The following is a 16,278-nucleotide window of genomic DNA, read 5'->3' on the forward strand; positions in this document are numbered from 1 at the left end:
TGGCAACTCATCTTCCATTAAAAATACAGTCTGCAGAAACATGTAGTTAAAATATCCAGCTGAAGTGCAATTGTCTTCCCAGTCTCATCATTTCAAGTAGACTCGAGGGTGTCAAAACAGTTTTGACATCATTGCCTTTTCGTGAGCAGCTTGCGTTCTCTTTTTGATGCCGAGAACTCTTCAGGCAACTTCCTCACGTGTACGTCTCCTTTGATTTGTAATTGTACTTGTCATTGAAAGAGCACAAGGCCTGGGAAACGAACATAGTACTCTCTAATTATGCAGAGATTTCAGTCAACAAATGATCTCAGTTGGTTGTCATGAAACAGCGGCATACCAATTATGTAGTCATATGCGTGTAGTTTTGAGCTTGCACTGCACAAAAAGGCACAGTCGAGGGCCTCAGGAAAGAGCGAGGAAGCTTTGCGGGGCCCCAAATAACTAATGTATAAAATGACTGTTTTACAAGGATCTCCTATCTTACCTAAACTTAGCTGCTTCCCAATGTGTTTGTTTCGCTGTGTTTAACAATGACGCATTTAAAAAAAAAAAAATCAGGTGTCACTGACAAAGATCAACACACACTCCTTTATCACTGCAATCCACAGAAGATTTTTTAGATTATCCATGTCAATGATATAATAGATATTATAATTATTATGATTATTATTAAGTATTATCATATGACCATCACTACTTATGCAGCACTGTTGATATTATTTCCAGAAAATCCAAAAATCCAGAAAAAGATGCTGCCTGAAAAAACAGCACATGCTTGGCAATGCACAGCCAGCAGCAGAATATGATACTGACTGGACTCAAACCACAACAGATCAAACTATGAACACAGAAAATATTTAATAGACAAGATATGAACAAAACATGTACTGTGAACAGAGGATGAAAATCTGCTCTGAGAAGAAAGAGCAAGCAGTATAATTCACAAGAAAAGCTGCAAAAGCATTTTGAGAAACTAAGTACAAAAGCTTAAACTCTGCCATTACTTAAAGCAGAAGTAAGCGATATTTTTGTGTTAATATAAGTCTTAAATAGTTATATCTTCCGACAGCAATCACTTACATAGAGTGTTTGGACAGAAACACGGGTCTGTCAGTCACTCTGCTCTGCTCTGAGCCGAGGAGAAAACTTTTCTCGTATCCTACAATTTTTATCCAATGAGGAGAGAGAACGGCATGAAGGGGCAGTCCTCTCTGTGTGTGCAGCCAAGGGATGCGCATGAATGTGGTGACGTAGGGACGAGGACCAATAGATCCATGACGAGGGCGGGGGCTGCTAACTCCGTCGGCTGACAAGACGTTATGGTGCGTTCAAGGCAACTCATAACTCGTGTTTTTCCGACCTATGAAGTCGTACCAGTTCGATCTGGTACGAGTTCACGGGTCGGAAGTTACGAGTGGCCGTTATAGTGACTTTCACAGGTAAAACAGGTCGGAAAAACACGAGTGGGTTGCCTGGAACGCTACAAAGTCGTAAGTCGTGACTTGAAGCTGTAATTTACGGTTTCAAAAGCCTGCCTGGAACGCAGCATTAGCCAAAACGACCGGATCGCTTACTTCTGCTTTAAGGTCTTTAATTTAAATTCTCCTTCTTTTAAAGAAATCTCAACATTACATTTAACATTGTAGCCATGAACAACCAGACAACAGCTAAAAGTTGAGCCCGGCTCTGTCCTTTGCTTGTCTACCAACCTGAGACTGAATTACTTAATTGACCAAAGTGGAGTTTCTCAAGGGGCTGCCTCTTTCTCATCAGACTGAGCAGTGGCCAGAAGTGTATCAGGATTCTCTGAAAAGACCAGCTGCAGTTTTTTTTAGATGTCCACCCAGGCGGCAATTTGGTGACAGCTTAAGCAGCCTTGACAGCTCAACTCACCGTGTCAAAGAACATGTACGTCAAAATCAAACCTTCACGCAGTACAAGAAGTGAAACCTGTTCTTCTACTTTATCACAAAGACAAACTTACTGAAGTTAAGTATGATAGATGCTCGAAGAGATCTGCAAGACCAGGCTGTGGAGTGGACAATCTTGTACAGTGAAACAGGGCTTTTTCTACTGTCAAAGAACTGAAGAACATATCTACTGAGGTTAACTTTACTCCCCCTGCTTCAGACCCTTTTCACATTGAAGCATTAGAAATATGAGCTTAGAAATACAGTATATAACACACAACTCACTCTACATTTATGAAAGGAGGCGTGCTAACCTGGTGTTATCTCCTACCAGTTCTCTCTTCAACACTGGACCTGCTGGATCTCACTGAACCTGGTGAAAGGAGGAACAGTAAGGACAAGAGGAGTCCCCTAACGTCCCGGAGTGACGGACAGAAGAACAACCCACACAGGAAGAAAACGGACGAGACAGAGCTGATCCAAGTGGAAGTTGAACAGACGGGACCAAGCATGAGGACCCCAGAGAGGGCTTCACTTGACTCAGGTAGAGGAGGACTTCCACAGACCACAGAAACCATCCCAGTTTGTCCCCTAAAAGACAATAGGGGGAAAACCGCCAATTACTATTGTATCTGCCCACTGTAAGGGTTAAAGTCTTCAATGAGAACTAATTATGCAGAGTAAGACTACACTGGACTGGAAGTCTAAGTGAGAAGGACTACAGAATAATCCATGGCAGTCAGATTGATTGTAACCCTACCATCATTTACAAGTAAATGTTTTCCTATTTTCCTGTCAGAAATGTGGGCACAGACGTTTTTTTTTTTTGTTTTTTTTTCGTTTTGTTTAGACACCCACAGCACTGATTTTCTGTCTTGCACACCCTCCGTCATGGCAGATAGATTAGAGCATAAACACAGTGATTAAAGGTTTGTTTACCAACTATTGGAAAATTTAACAAGTTACTTTTAAATCAGCACTTTTGCAATATGACACAGCAAAAACTGAAATGAGCTTTTTTGTCTTTTTCACAAAGTACTTGTCCAGCTGTCAGCTGTGTTGGACAGTAACTTTTAAAATTGCAAAGTTACTGTCAGTTAAAAGTATATTTGTTACGTTCCTGCGTTTCCTATAAATAAAAGCAATGCAGTAGAATACTCATCCTTACCAAAAAATAAAAAGCCCTTTGCGACGCCTCGCACATGCTGCAGCTTATTTGACCACAGGACATACGTACGTAAACCCTCCTTAAAATGTACTGAGAAGTCCTGAATGACATCATGTTCTTGTCCTTTTCACCAGCAAATTCAAAATAATGCAAGTACCTACTACCACGATGTAAACACTGCCCTCTCTGCCACCAGGGCTACACAAACACACAGTCACACAGACAGGTGCAGTACACAGTGGGGATTCGCTCTTCCTTAAAGTAACGGATTACTTATTTAAAATCATAACAAAGTTACGGATTACTTGACTCATGGAGTCATATTTCTCGTTACAACGAGTACTCAGATTACTTTGTAGCATTACTCACAACTGCCTGTTCTCAGGTTGGTTGATATTTCACTTCAGTTTTAGACTTTGGTTAGTTTTAGATTGAGATGCGACTCTTTTGATCAAGCAGGGCAATGTTTTTGATGCACAATATACAGTATGAACATGATTCAATTTAGTCTGTTATTAATTTATGATTTATTATTATTTTGTTACTGTCACCAGTGACCATTGGTTCACCATTGGATAAATGGGAAGAGTTGAACCCCAACCCTGAGAGGAATGGCAACAGAAAATGGAAAATGGAGAGACGACGTTCATCTAAAAATTCATCTAACGAGTTTCTATGGTAGGTACAGTATATCCTAATCAGGCATCAGCAGCATATTGCCATTTTACATCAGCTCACTGCCCACAGGGACAACGCCGTCTTTAATTACAACAAACATATCTGCATTACGTATGTTATTGATTGTTTTTTTGCCATAACCACAATCAAAGGTGGACATGTGGAGATATTGCAATGCAAAAGTACAAAATCTGCAACGGTTGCATTGATTTCAAAGAATAATAATCACGCTTGTACGGTAAATGTGAAATGCATCTGTATAGTGTTCTATCTGTACCAATCTGAGTGCAATGCATTTGTATCACTTACACACATTTCTGTCTTTTCCTTTAGGTCCATAGATTGTAAAACCCAATTAGAGCCATTGAATAAGAACTCCTTGGAAGCAAATACCAAAGTCGAGCCAGAGTCTGCCCTAGCATCTCAAGTAAGTGCTCAGATTGACAGTAGCAGGCAATAACCAACATTATTGTTTGTTACTCTTGAAAAGAGAAAGCATCAAACTTATCAAACATATTGTTCTCACTGATGGTTGACCCTACATAATACTTTCATGAATCAATATTTTAATGTGTGTACAGTATTTAGCAACTGCATGCTAATGCATGATAATGTAGCTCTAATTTTAAAGTTTGTATCTAATAAGCCACCCTCAGGGTTTTCCCTAGCTTTCTGGAAGGCTTTGGCACACACTGGTAAAACAAGGCAGTGCATAGATTTGTACTGCAATTATTTTCTCATAGCCAATGTAACACTGACAATGTAACAGCGCTTGGCAACCCCCCAAAATTCCTTTTCAGTCGGATGTCTGCAGGCAGGTCACTTTCTCTATGGATGTAGTCACTAGCCAGCTGATTTAGTATCTGTACCAAGTTGATTCCTCTCTCACTTAACCATTTTCTCTGGCAGTTTTCAGAAGCTGGCATTTCTCAAACTGCCTTTATAAAGTCATCATCTGTGACAGCTGTAATTTCTGGGCTGTTTGACAGATTTTCTCCCTGGTTTAATTCTGCAGTAAAGAGGTTGGGAGGATGCTATCAACCTCATGCAGGTTGAAGCTGACTACTTCTCAATGGACTTGAAAATGTTTGTTAGCCTAGCAATGTTGCAAAACGCTTGTTACACATACTCGACCCATTCCCAAAAAGATACATTTACAATTGTGCTGTGCTTTGAGCAGTACAAGCTAACACCTACTTTTACAAACCTTATTTCCAGATAAATATATTTTATATGGGCCAGTAAGGTATCCTCTGAAGTTGTCTTTTTTTTATTTTTTTAAAGACACTAATTCTGCTTTGGCTTTTGTAAAAAATTATTAGGTGCTACACATGAGCCAACTATAGGGAAAGCCCTGACCCTGTTGTGTGATTGTTTACCCATCATTTTGTCCTAACACCTACAATTCTTCCATTTCAGCTCAACAGGCAGTATATTAGTGGAAGACATGTAAGCCTCCCTATGCATCCTTTCATATACTATTGAAAGACTTTTACATTTGCACCGGGAAAGCAGCATCACAGCATCTCAAAATTTGACTTTAAGAAAAAGACCAAAAACAGGTTGACTGTATTTTTAGCCAAAACAGCACCTTAGAGGAAATCAACATAGCTACTGCTGGTCTTGAGATTGTTTCTTTGTGGTGCTACGAGGTCCAAATGTCAAGCGCTTTCCTCCTGAGTTGATGTCTCTGTGTAGGTCTGCATAAGGGGTCTTGTTTCCAGACGCCATTATTAGATTAATAGCCTATGAATTATTCAGCAGCCTTACTCTGAGCCCATTAGTGTTGATCTCACAAAGCCAGCTAAGCATACATCACCTTTTCAGCTCTCTGATAAATAATAGATTTAGGATTAAAGATAGCTACCCAAGATGGAGGTAAGTTATTGGCAAACAAACACACTTATGTTGTTTCGCTCAGGAGTTACATAGTAGCTCGCTGACAGGGATGCGGTAAAGAGTGATCTTAGTTTCCTACTTGGCTGGTATCACACACACAAACACACACACACACACACACACACACACACACACACACACACACACACACACACACACACACAAAACAAACCAAAAATAAAAATAAGCATGGAAATACAGGACACTTGTGTTGCATGCGATATAAACACAATTACAAAACACAAGATGTGGCTTAAAATTTTGAGCCTCAAGGAAAAATCCACCCTCAGATGATTGTGTGAAATCAAAACATAAAAGGCTTGGCATGCCCTGTACTTTTTGGAGTGATGAGGCATTGATTATTAGATGAACAGTGAAGTTCCTTCTTGACCTTGTGCACAATATGTGGCACGGTAAATTCATTTCATCTAAAAAGGTCCACTTCTTCTGAAGGTTCACGTCTTTGTTTTCAGCTGTGAATGGAACTAATGAAGATGTATATCAAATTGTTTTCTGGCATCAAATCATCAATTCAATAAACTCTTCCTCTTAACAGCCAATCATAGCTAAGATACTGTTATGTTTTCCATTTACATGTCTGGTGTGAACGACACAATTAACACGGGCGCCGAAATGAAACTGGCTCCACGCAGCTACTCGCGGCACTTCCCCGTCCGGTGTGTCGCCGGCGTTAATCGCACGATAAAAGAAATTGAGGCCGTTAAAATTGATTTGCGTTACGCGTTAACGTTGACAGCCTTAATATTTAATAGGGATGCACGATAACATTTCATTTCAGGTGACTGACCAGGTTTGCTCGCGCTATTTTTCCCTCCTCGTGGAGCTTCCTCGGAACATTTATTACAGATATTCAGCGAACTGTCTTCTTTATTACCATCCCACATTAGCGGCGTCATGTTCTGTGTTTACAAACCCAGTACGCACGTTGTGCTGCGTTCACGTGTTGACGGAAGTTCCCTGTTCCCGTTTTGCGAGCCGTTCTTCAGACCTTTTTATGTTCATATTTCTATGGTTTATGTGTAATAAATAAGGGTAATTGGGATAAATCAAGTCAAGTCGGCAACAACCAAAATTATGGCCGAGTTGACGAGTTGTTTTCTGAAATGAGGGACTATTCTGATTTCAGTCAGAAAGTTGTTTTTCCGATTATAGGGAGGTCACTTGAACGCAGCACTCACTGCAGGCCGCAGGTCTCCTGTAGGAGTAGAGCAGAGCGCTCTGAGTGAGAGCGCTTGGTAAAAAAAAAAAAAAAGAGACCCATACGCAGTGCTGACAAAAAATATACTAAATCTTATCGGGCCGATAAGTTTATGATATCGGATTTATCGAAATGACGTCATCATTTCCTGATATCGGGCCGATAATTATCGGACTGATAACTATCGTGCATCCCTAATATTTAAATAAGCACTTAAATAGGAATTGATCAATGAATGATAAATCCATCTAGAAAATTCTTATCTTTAAAAGAAATAGTATGGTACACTCATCAAGTAAACCATTTATTTAAAGAATATATTTGAAAAAGCACTTTAATGAGAATATCTGGATTCCCTCGCCATTTTCCATTACCTTTTTCTACTTTTAATTGCCCTTGTATATGAAATTAGCTGCACAAATAAAGCTGCCTTGGTTTGCCTTCCAGCTGCTTTGTATTTTCCTATTAAATGGATTTCTGTTTAGCCTCTCCATGACACTCAAGGTCTTCAGTGCTGGTACCAACCAGGCCAAACAATCCCAACTGGCCATGGAATATAACGAGCTCACTGACTGGTAGGAGAGCTAACCTGAGGGCTTTTAACATGGCAATGATGATTAATTATTAATTTATAAATTCCTAATAAAAAAACTCATTCCTGATTGTTATTCCAATATCAAACTAAGCAAATGGTTTATTATTTGTTCTGTGGCATCACTGGTCCTCCATATAGTTCTGCTGGAACGAGAAGAAACTAATAAATCAAGAAAGACCAGGAAGCAATAAAACACTCAATAAGCCTTTTGTAAATAAAAAAAAAATTAAAAAAGTGTTGTGTTTAGGGTGGATTTTTCTTTTAACAACCCTGCCACAGCATACTGTGGTTTCTTCACACAGCAGAGACTTTCTATTAACACTGCATGCATTTTGTTCTTGTAAATAAAAAATGTGGTTATCTACAATAAATGAATGAGGCAATTACTTCTGAGTCAATTATCACTGACATTAAGTAACCTCAATTAATCTTCCATAGTGGCAGACTGAAGAGACGGGAATTGTTACAGGTACCGGCTGACCTGAGGGAAGCCACTGAGTCAGCACACACAGAGCAGACGCTTCCTCGGTCTCTGTAATAGATTCGTTATCCCCGGGATACGTACAGTCACTGCTGTTTACAGTAAATGTAGAACCGTATCACATGTGAGCATGGAAGGGCATCTCAAAATCATTCACCCCTCGCAGTTAAATGTAAGCCACACCGCACTCGCATGATGCAAAAACCATGTGCGTGTAATTGGTCGATTTCATTTTCACAGCAAAGCGAGGTTTCATATTCAAGTTTGTAACAGAGAGGAGGAAGGGGCGGCTGTGGGGGGGGGGGATGCTGACTGTAGTGATTCTGCTGGCCTTCCTAAGCATGTCAGAGGCTTTGTCGAGGCAGGGATATTTACTTGTCCCTGGGAAAGCAGAGACGGCTGACCCTGCACACTCTCCCTGCCTGTCTCTTCCTCTGGCTGATCGCGTATGTATGTGTGATATGTTGTGTGTGTGTGTGTGTCTGTGTGAGCGTGAGTGTTTGTGATGTGCACTGAGTGTCTGATTGTTTTATGTGCATAAATGTATATATTATGAAACGTGCATGTATGTGTGCGTGCATGTGTGTGTTGGTGACAGGCTCGTCTATCGAAGGAGCAGCGGTGGGGCAGCGCCCTCCTGTCCAGACACCAGTCCCTGGAGGAGGAGTTTGAGCGAGCCAAGGCTGCTGTGGAGGTAAGCGGACTGCTGCTTGGTACACCTCACATCTATCTTCTGTCAACAAAGAGCCATGTTCACTGCCACTGACTTTTAATAAGACTTAACGGGAAAGACCAAACAGCACAACCTCTGAGTTTTTAGAGGACAGGACATGCTGCTTACAACATATGACCAGGGTCCAAGCCTGTTTATCAATGTTTTTCAGATTAACTTCCCCATTCGCTAAAGGCAAAGCACCAAGCACCAAGCAAAGTATACATTTCTATATGTTTGTCGTGAAAAATTCACAGAAAGAAATTGGTGGCATTTATTTTACCCTCAACTTTATCGGTAAATTGCATATTTGCCTGAAGAGAAACCAGTGCATCTCCAACTCTGCCACTTGCCCTGTACTTTATGAGAAAATGATGGAAAGAAATAATCTTTGAAGACATATTTAAATAGAGATGCAATAAAGTGACAATTCTCTGAACTCTAAGCCAAGAAAACTTTCTTCAATATCACATTCCCACCATCATTGCCCATGAAAACCTCATAATCGCTCCTGCAATTGAAATATACCTGGAGCCCTGTGAAGCTGATTTACATTTGACTCCCTCAGTCCTTCTTTTTATCTCTCTGTCAAATGATCACTATTGTGCTTCCCACAATGGGTTCGCCTGTGGTGCGAGCTGACAGTTTAATAGTCTAAGCTAAATTCACATACTCAAGTTCACAGGGTGTTTGACCCAGAAAAATATGCACGGCTCTGAGCTGGCTAACAATAGGAAGGTAAATAGGTCGGTCATTTTACTGCCAGACATACTGTATCAGATATCACAGGGGATGGTGACGTTACAGTAATTAGATATGGCTTAGGTCATCATATGGGACTGTGTATGGACATGATGCATGAGTTGAGTTGTCAAGCTTGCCTCAGGTTCATGTGACATCAGGCTTGTGATGACACAGATGAGGTGAAAACCTCCTCCATGTCTGAGGAAGAGCAATCGTGTGTTTGAAGTTCAAAGCATTTTCCTCATCTTTCATGGTTCACTCCATCCAAACTTGGGTGAGTTGCTTTTCTCTTTTTTGCGACAGGGTTTGGTGCCTTCGCAGGCTCTCTCTCAGCTGAAGATATTTTTGAAAAAGTTATATCACGCTAGCCCAACAGCAGCTACCTGCGTGACTTAAAAGCAGAGTTTCTGTATTGGACAGGAGTTAATATAACAGACACATTTTTTTTTTTTTTTACTTTGAATAAAACCAGTCTAGCATTAAAAGGATATGTCCCTTCCTTGGAAATGGGAGTGAACCCTGCACTATTAGTGAACTTCAGCTTTACTGAGGCCTACAGTGGACTGTTGCACACTGAACTATGTGTAATGGCCAATAAATAATAGAGCAGGGACAGAAAGATGGTGAGAAAGTGAGAGGAGCAGCTGCAGAGGAGTGGACCAACCCGCTTGGGGATCCCTCCCAAACTTAGTATAATGACGTCACATCTTGTATAACCCGTGAGCTGCGTCCTCCCAAAGAACCACATATTTTGTGTACACATACGTCAGCTGGAGGGCAGGTAAGTGATGAGATGCTCCTGGACGCCTCTGAGCATGGCGCATCGATTGGTAACAGTATCTCGCAGCTTCGATCGAGCAGCCTGAGTGCTGGCCTCCACTCTAGAGGAGCCCTGATGCAAGTGGTCGGCCATTTCGGCTTCAACCGCCGATATCAAAGCCCACAATCAGATAACTCCCATTGAAGTAGCTGTGCATATGCATGCTCTTTCATACTTATAAAGACATGGAGGTAGCGGTGGCTCAGATGGCAGAGAGAACATTACATTTGCACATCCCCTTTCTGCCAATTCATCCAATTAATGTAAAAAAAAAAAATAGGATCCTCGGAGGCAGCAGACAAGGAATTAGGCTCTGAAATATAATCCATTTTTACAAAGCTCACACTGATGAGAATCTGTAGGTTTTATGATTTTACACATAAAACACATAAAACCTTAAAAATAAGGCACATAAAATGGTAGCAACACATGAGAGGGCGCTCAGCTTTGAATTCATTTACAAGGAGTCTGATAGAGTGATATTTTCTGAATAGCTTAGTGACAGCCCATGTCACATGAGGGCACCATCAATTACTGAGCTGATGACAGTGTAATACGTTTATTAGCGAACCAGTGGAACAGCTAGAGGGGAAATTGTTACTTGAGGGAACTGAGTTTTGACTGTGGGGCATGAGAATGTATTCCCACGGCGGTGATAAAGACAAGCTGAAGGCGACGGTGTGGCCTCTCATTCCATTCATGATTTAGCGAGAGACAGAGACAGTGCAGCTGCCTAGAAGTTAAAGAGGTGACAGAAAGGTCAGTGGTTTTAATCCACACATGTGCTTGGCAAATGTGGATGGAGAAAGTCAATGAGCAAATGCTTTCACCTCCCTCAACGACTTCCATCAGTGTGCCCTCAAGCGGACCACTCAACAGCAGACTTTTCCAGTGGAGCTGCAACATTTCATTGCACAAGGCCACAACCAACTAACCTGCAGGCAACTGTATCTCCTACAACATTAAGTTTGGAAAACTTCTCTAACTTACTGTGTCCGTGTGCTGCTGGTGCTTAGCGGGTTGTGTGCAGTAAAGTTGAAGGCTATGGGCCGGATTTACTAAAGGTTTGCGTGTATTAAAATGTGTGCAAACGTGATTGCACGCGCAAACACACCGACGTCACACGAACCTGATCTACTAACCGGACGCACCGAGGATTGCGTCTCTCAAATGGGCAAAATAGCATGTGCAATCCATTTAGCGTGTTTGCCTTGATGAATATGTAAATATGGGCGTTTCAGCCAGAACGTGCAAAATACTGGGAGGAGTAGATGCAAATTGATTTATTTAGCGCGTGCAATGTGATTTACCAAACCAGGAAGAGATTGCGGTGGCTGTTTTTGCGTCTTTATTTACCACGTCTGAAAACCATGTACTAACTGATACAACTTTGCCAAAACGTATGCGTTTATTGATTTGATACCTGTCAGAGCCCCATGATCTTTCATCTCTGCATTTCCTCACGTCTGGGTAATTCTGTAACAGTTTTTCAGCCGTGTTAAAAGTCTTTTACGCGCCGTTACGCAAGGCGCACGTCTGTCCAGTGCGCTCCTCTCTTTTCCTCTCCTCTCCTTTCCTCTCCTCCCTCTCCAGTACCTGGCTGCTCAGCTCCGTCTCTCAGTCCCGGTCCCGGACTGAGACAGGTCACCGCTGCCTTCACCCGTCTTTGATCCCTCTGGTCAGTGGTCAGAGCGTTTAGATCCGTGTGTCCCACCTGAGCTCTCTATTAATCCACTGGATCATGGGCGGCACACACACACATTTTATAGGTGCGTGATTGTCGCTGCAGCTGCTGCCTGTTCGTCACTATATGACGAGTTGGGCCCTGTAGCGATTTGTGTTTATTTATCTAAACAGAGCGCGAGAGAGATGAACACACGTACTGTCATTGTATGCATCGGATCAAATGTCATTCTGTCCCTTCGTCCATCCAGCTCTCTGTCCAGTCTCTCCATGGCGGAAACGATTACTACACACAAAACCCTCATTTACATATTGTGGTTTGCACGTGTTTTCATTTAGCGGGTTACTCTTAGTAGATCACCTGTAGAACACCTGCGTGCACTAACCAAACACGCAATATTTTAGCGGGTGCAAACAATTTAGCGCCCGTTATCTGGGACCTTAGTAAATCCGGCCCTATGTGTTTAAATTAGCTGCCTGACACAGGTGAAAACAATATGAGAGCAGGGAGAATGAACCAACACAGCTTACATCTACTATTCCCACGCACTTTGTCATCACACAGTCTGAACTAAGGCTTCTTTAAATATTCAAAAAGCTGGGGCGTTGTTTAGCTCAGTTGGTAGAGCACCAGCCCCATGTGTTGAGGCTATAGTCAGCAGACGACCCCGGTTCGAATCTCGCGCCTCCCATTTCCTGTCTCTCTCTCTACTATCCTATATATTATATTCAATATAGGTCATTGGTGACCAAGCAAGACAGCGAGTGTTTGTTGAAAATGGGTCAACTTTTTCCTTCCGTCATTCATTTCATCAGGTTTTTGTTGATTATTATCACCGCTGTTACCATGGTTATCTACTGTACACCTGGCAGATTGTCCCCGCCCACTGGCATACCGCCTCATCCCAGTCATAAAGAGAAAGGTGCCATTCACAGTATTGTATTCAGTGTAACATGCATAAGTAATATTAATTACAAATTGCTCATTATTGCACTTTAGTAATCACTAATGTGTTGTGTGTGGACAATGATAAAGGTTGACCACAAAGTTCTAGCTTTGAACCTCCTCTCCCGTCTCTTACTGGCTGCCCTCCAGTAAGTCTGTAATCAACAGTTACAGTAACGGGTGAACACTACACCAGCAAACCATTCACACTGGTCCTCCCACAATCTTTCCACTTGCTACAGAGCATCAGACTGTCATAAAATAGATTGTCATAAAACAATCAAACATTGAGCCTACAGTGCATCAGAATGTTTGAGTGTTTTGAGTATAATTAATGTAGCCTACTTACATTTCCTAATTCAGAGCAATATTTCACAGGCAGGACATAAGACACTAACTCCAGTCACTGGTGTCAAAGTCTTGCCAATTATACAAGAAAAGACCGGCAAAAACATCTGCAATCCACAAAAACAATGTTTCCTTAAAAATAAGAGAGACAGGTTTGCTACAGGTGAGCCCTTTTCATTTACGTAACGCAATCAATTACAAGCAAAAACACATCAGAGCATTAAGCATGTTATTAATGCAACTACACTGCAGTTATCACCTGCACGCAGTGATGTCCTGCCTGGCCACAGCTGCTCTGTGTGTTATCTCAAATAGCCATATACAGTAGCAGGTGATTTCATTGCCTGCCAAAACGCATTTGTAGCAGTCGTCCACTAAAATGTATGTTATTCTTCTCTGAGTGACATTATCAGGACTCCAGCTTCCTATTTTTGTCTCACTGACCAAGGACTTGGCCCACACAGCAGAGCAGCGGTAGGCTCATTAACATCAAAAGGCCAGGCCAGCCGTGCTGTGGAGATGATGGAGCCTTTTTTTTGGAGGTCGCTCTGTGTCACTGGTAAATAATGAGACTTTTTGTAATGTTAGTCCCCTGGGTAAAGTGGATAAGTAACCCCTATTCATGTGCTCGGTTTCCTCCAAACACTGCATCTCAAGTTAACACAACTCACAATTGACATAAACAGATACAGTAAGGCTGGAGTCCAGAGCTCACGCAAATAAAGAGTCGTGTTTGATGTTCAATGCCATGTCACTTGAGTTCATACAGCCCAAAATCTCAATCAGTCAATCGATCATACATTTTTTCTGAGAACATTTAAATAAAATATGGTTTCGCAGTTTACTGTATGTAACATTTTAGGGGGTTAAAATCTTCACATAGCAACAAATTGACGCAAATTCAAACATCCCTAACAATTTACCGGTTCAACAAAGAAAAGCTGGATGCATTTATGGGGCAAAACCAATAATTATTCCAGCAGCTGCAACACTGAGTAAGAGGATCATAAGAAATTAGTCACTTTTTTGTGCCTGAAATAACCCATTGCCAATGGTTGCCAAATGCATCAGAACCCATACACCTACATTTCCATTTATACTTTCATTCATGTGCAAAGTGCTCTACAGATTTTCAAAACAGGAAATCATTTGTTCATCATATATCATGACATGGTTGTGGTCTGTAATTGTGCTATATGTACATAGAATAAAACACAGGATAAAGCTTTGAGTCCATCTAAATATTGTTAGCTTGCATTCCAACAAGTGAATATGTGCTTCTTATTGATCTGGCGACAAACAGATTTTCTGTGCTGTCAATTATTATCAATTCTTTGTTAAGGTTAAATGTACAGTACATTTTAAGCGGTGATATTGGCTTCAGAGACAGAAAAACTGATAGTGGCTTTGTTTTCCCCAATAAGGACACTTTTCATCATCACTTCACCATCACTGTTAAACCAAGACTAAGGAAATATTGTAGCTTCCTTTGTCTTTGTTTTTTAGGAGCATCAGTTGCTATGTGAGCTGACCTAGCATGAACTATCAAGTTCTACACATTACCTTCCAGAGTATTGATTTTCACTGTACTGTACATAAATAACTGCAGTTCAGCTGACTAAGAAACACTAATTGGATTCTAGGAGCAAATTATGAGTAGTTTTTTTCTGAGTAGAGTGACACCAACAGCCACGGGTATGTGTGACATATGTAGGCGTTGCTGTGATCATCCACTTTGTCAATAATGTATTCATGGAGTAACTAATGAATCCCCCCCCAATCTCACCTCCAACAGCCCCGTTCATTTCCAAGAGGCAGTGACACGTTTGGCGGCACGAAGCTCTCTGGATTCAATCCATTTCACGTAACACTTCATCAGAGCTGCTGAAATTAGAGTCACAGCTACGGGTTCGCTCCACTGATACACGGGATATAAATTACCTCGCTGTATCTTTGTCTTGTTCCACATAATTAAACTGCCAATGCCAGTGTTGAAAAACGCCCTTCACGGCGTTATAAAGAAATATGACTATGTTGCTTGCAAATTAAAAACTTGCCCTGTACATTTACTCTATTTTACCTCTGAGAAATGTGTTGTCACCTGTGGTGCAGCTAAGGGACAGGCACAGCACAAACAACTCAACTGTCTATAACACACAAATTAAAAGATGACAAATAAGGTCATAGTGCAAAAACAGGCCCTCAGCATGGTGAGAAATAACAACAAATAAAAAGCAGTGTCTATTAAAAAGGAGCACAAAAACTGTTGTATACTTGTTGTAAACTGTGTGTAAGCAGCCGGAGCTATAACTTTGTAGACACACACAGCCATTATAAACAAATGTTGCAACTAACCATGTAGATTTACTCAAGTATTGTGCAGTTAAACTCAAGTATTGAACTGACAGTAATACAAGTTTGAAGTTGTTGTAGTTTAGTTGCAGTTTTCCATTTTAATTTACTTAATACTTATATGCCGTTTACTTGAAAAACAATATTCTTCCTGTACTCTGCTTCATTTATAAAACATAAACATCTTTGAAATGATGTCACAGATTATCTTAATAGGAAGAGGACATACAAACACATACGGTAATTAAGTACTGACATAAACAGATACCGGATGAACTATAGGGTCCCAGCAGAGAACTGGCCCCGGTTCTATACTTTAACAACTCAAATTACCCCAAATTCTTTTGACAACTATGGATTTTCCAGCCTCACCACCATCACCATCCATATATTTTCCACAACCCCAGGAGATCTAATAGTGCACTTCCTGACACAGCCAATAGTGGAGACTCACCTTCAGGCAATTTGTCTGAGAGAGTCTGCAGCCTGCAATTATCTGCCATCTCTCACCATCAGGGGCCACACTCTGGCCTCCATGTCAATCACACAGAGACTCTATGTGAAGATGAGAATCCATTTGACACAAACAGACACACACACACACACACAGACACACACACACACACACACACACTCTTACAGTAGATCTTTATGACCCTGCAGCAGCGACACTATAGCCTACATACAGTAGACATAGGGCCCATCATGCTTACTGTAGTGCTG

General features: G+C 41.2%; 1 protein-coding gene and 1 long non-coding RNA gene across 5 annotated transcripts in view; one reads left to right on the forward strand and one right to left on the reverse strand.

Annotated features, from left to right (window-relative positions):
- The window catches only part of LOC146988769 (uncharacterized), a 133,565-nt gene that overhangs the window by 99,543 nt on the left and 17,744 nt on the right, over positions 1 to 16,278 (reverse strand). The window lies entirely within an intron of this gene.
- The window catches only part of LOC146988770 (PEX5-related protein-like), a 107,084-nt gene that overhangs the window by 69,273 nt on the left and 21,533 nt on the right, over positions 1 to 16,278 (forward strand). For 3 of the 4 annotated variants that reach the window (XM_085774434.1, XM_085774433.1, XM_085774436.1), the window contains 5 exons: positions 2,245 to 2,454; positions 3,633 to 3,756; positions 4,090 to 4,183; positions 5,176 to 5,205; positions 8,549 to 8,644. In XM_085774434.1, coding sequence (XP_085630560.1) covers positions 2,245 to 2,454; positions 3,633 to 3,756; positions 4,090 to 4,183; positions 5,176 to 5,205; positions 8,549 to 8,644 — 554 coding nt within the window. The remainder of the gene's footprint in view (positions 1 to 2,244; positions 2,455 to 3,632; positions 3,757 to 4,089; positions 4,184 to 5,175; positions 5,206 to 8,548; positions 8,645 to 16,278) is intronic. The other variant, XM_085774435.1, reaches the window with a different exon arrangement.

This window comes from Trachurus japonicus, chromosome 4 (assembly GCF_045865225.1).
Source record: "Trachurus japonicus isolate A0001 chromosome 4, Traja_1.0".
Lineage (NCBI taxonomy): Eukaryota > Metazoa > Chordata > Actinopteri > Carangiformes > Carangidae > Trachurus > Trachurus japonicus.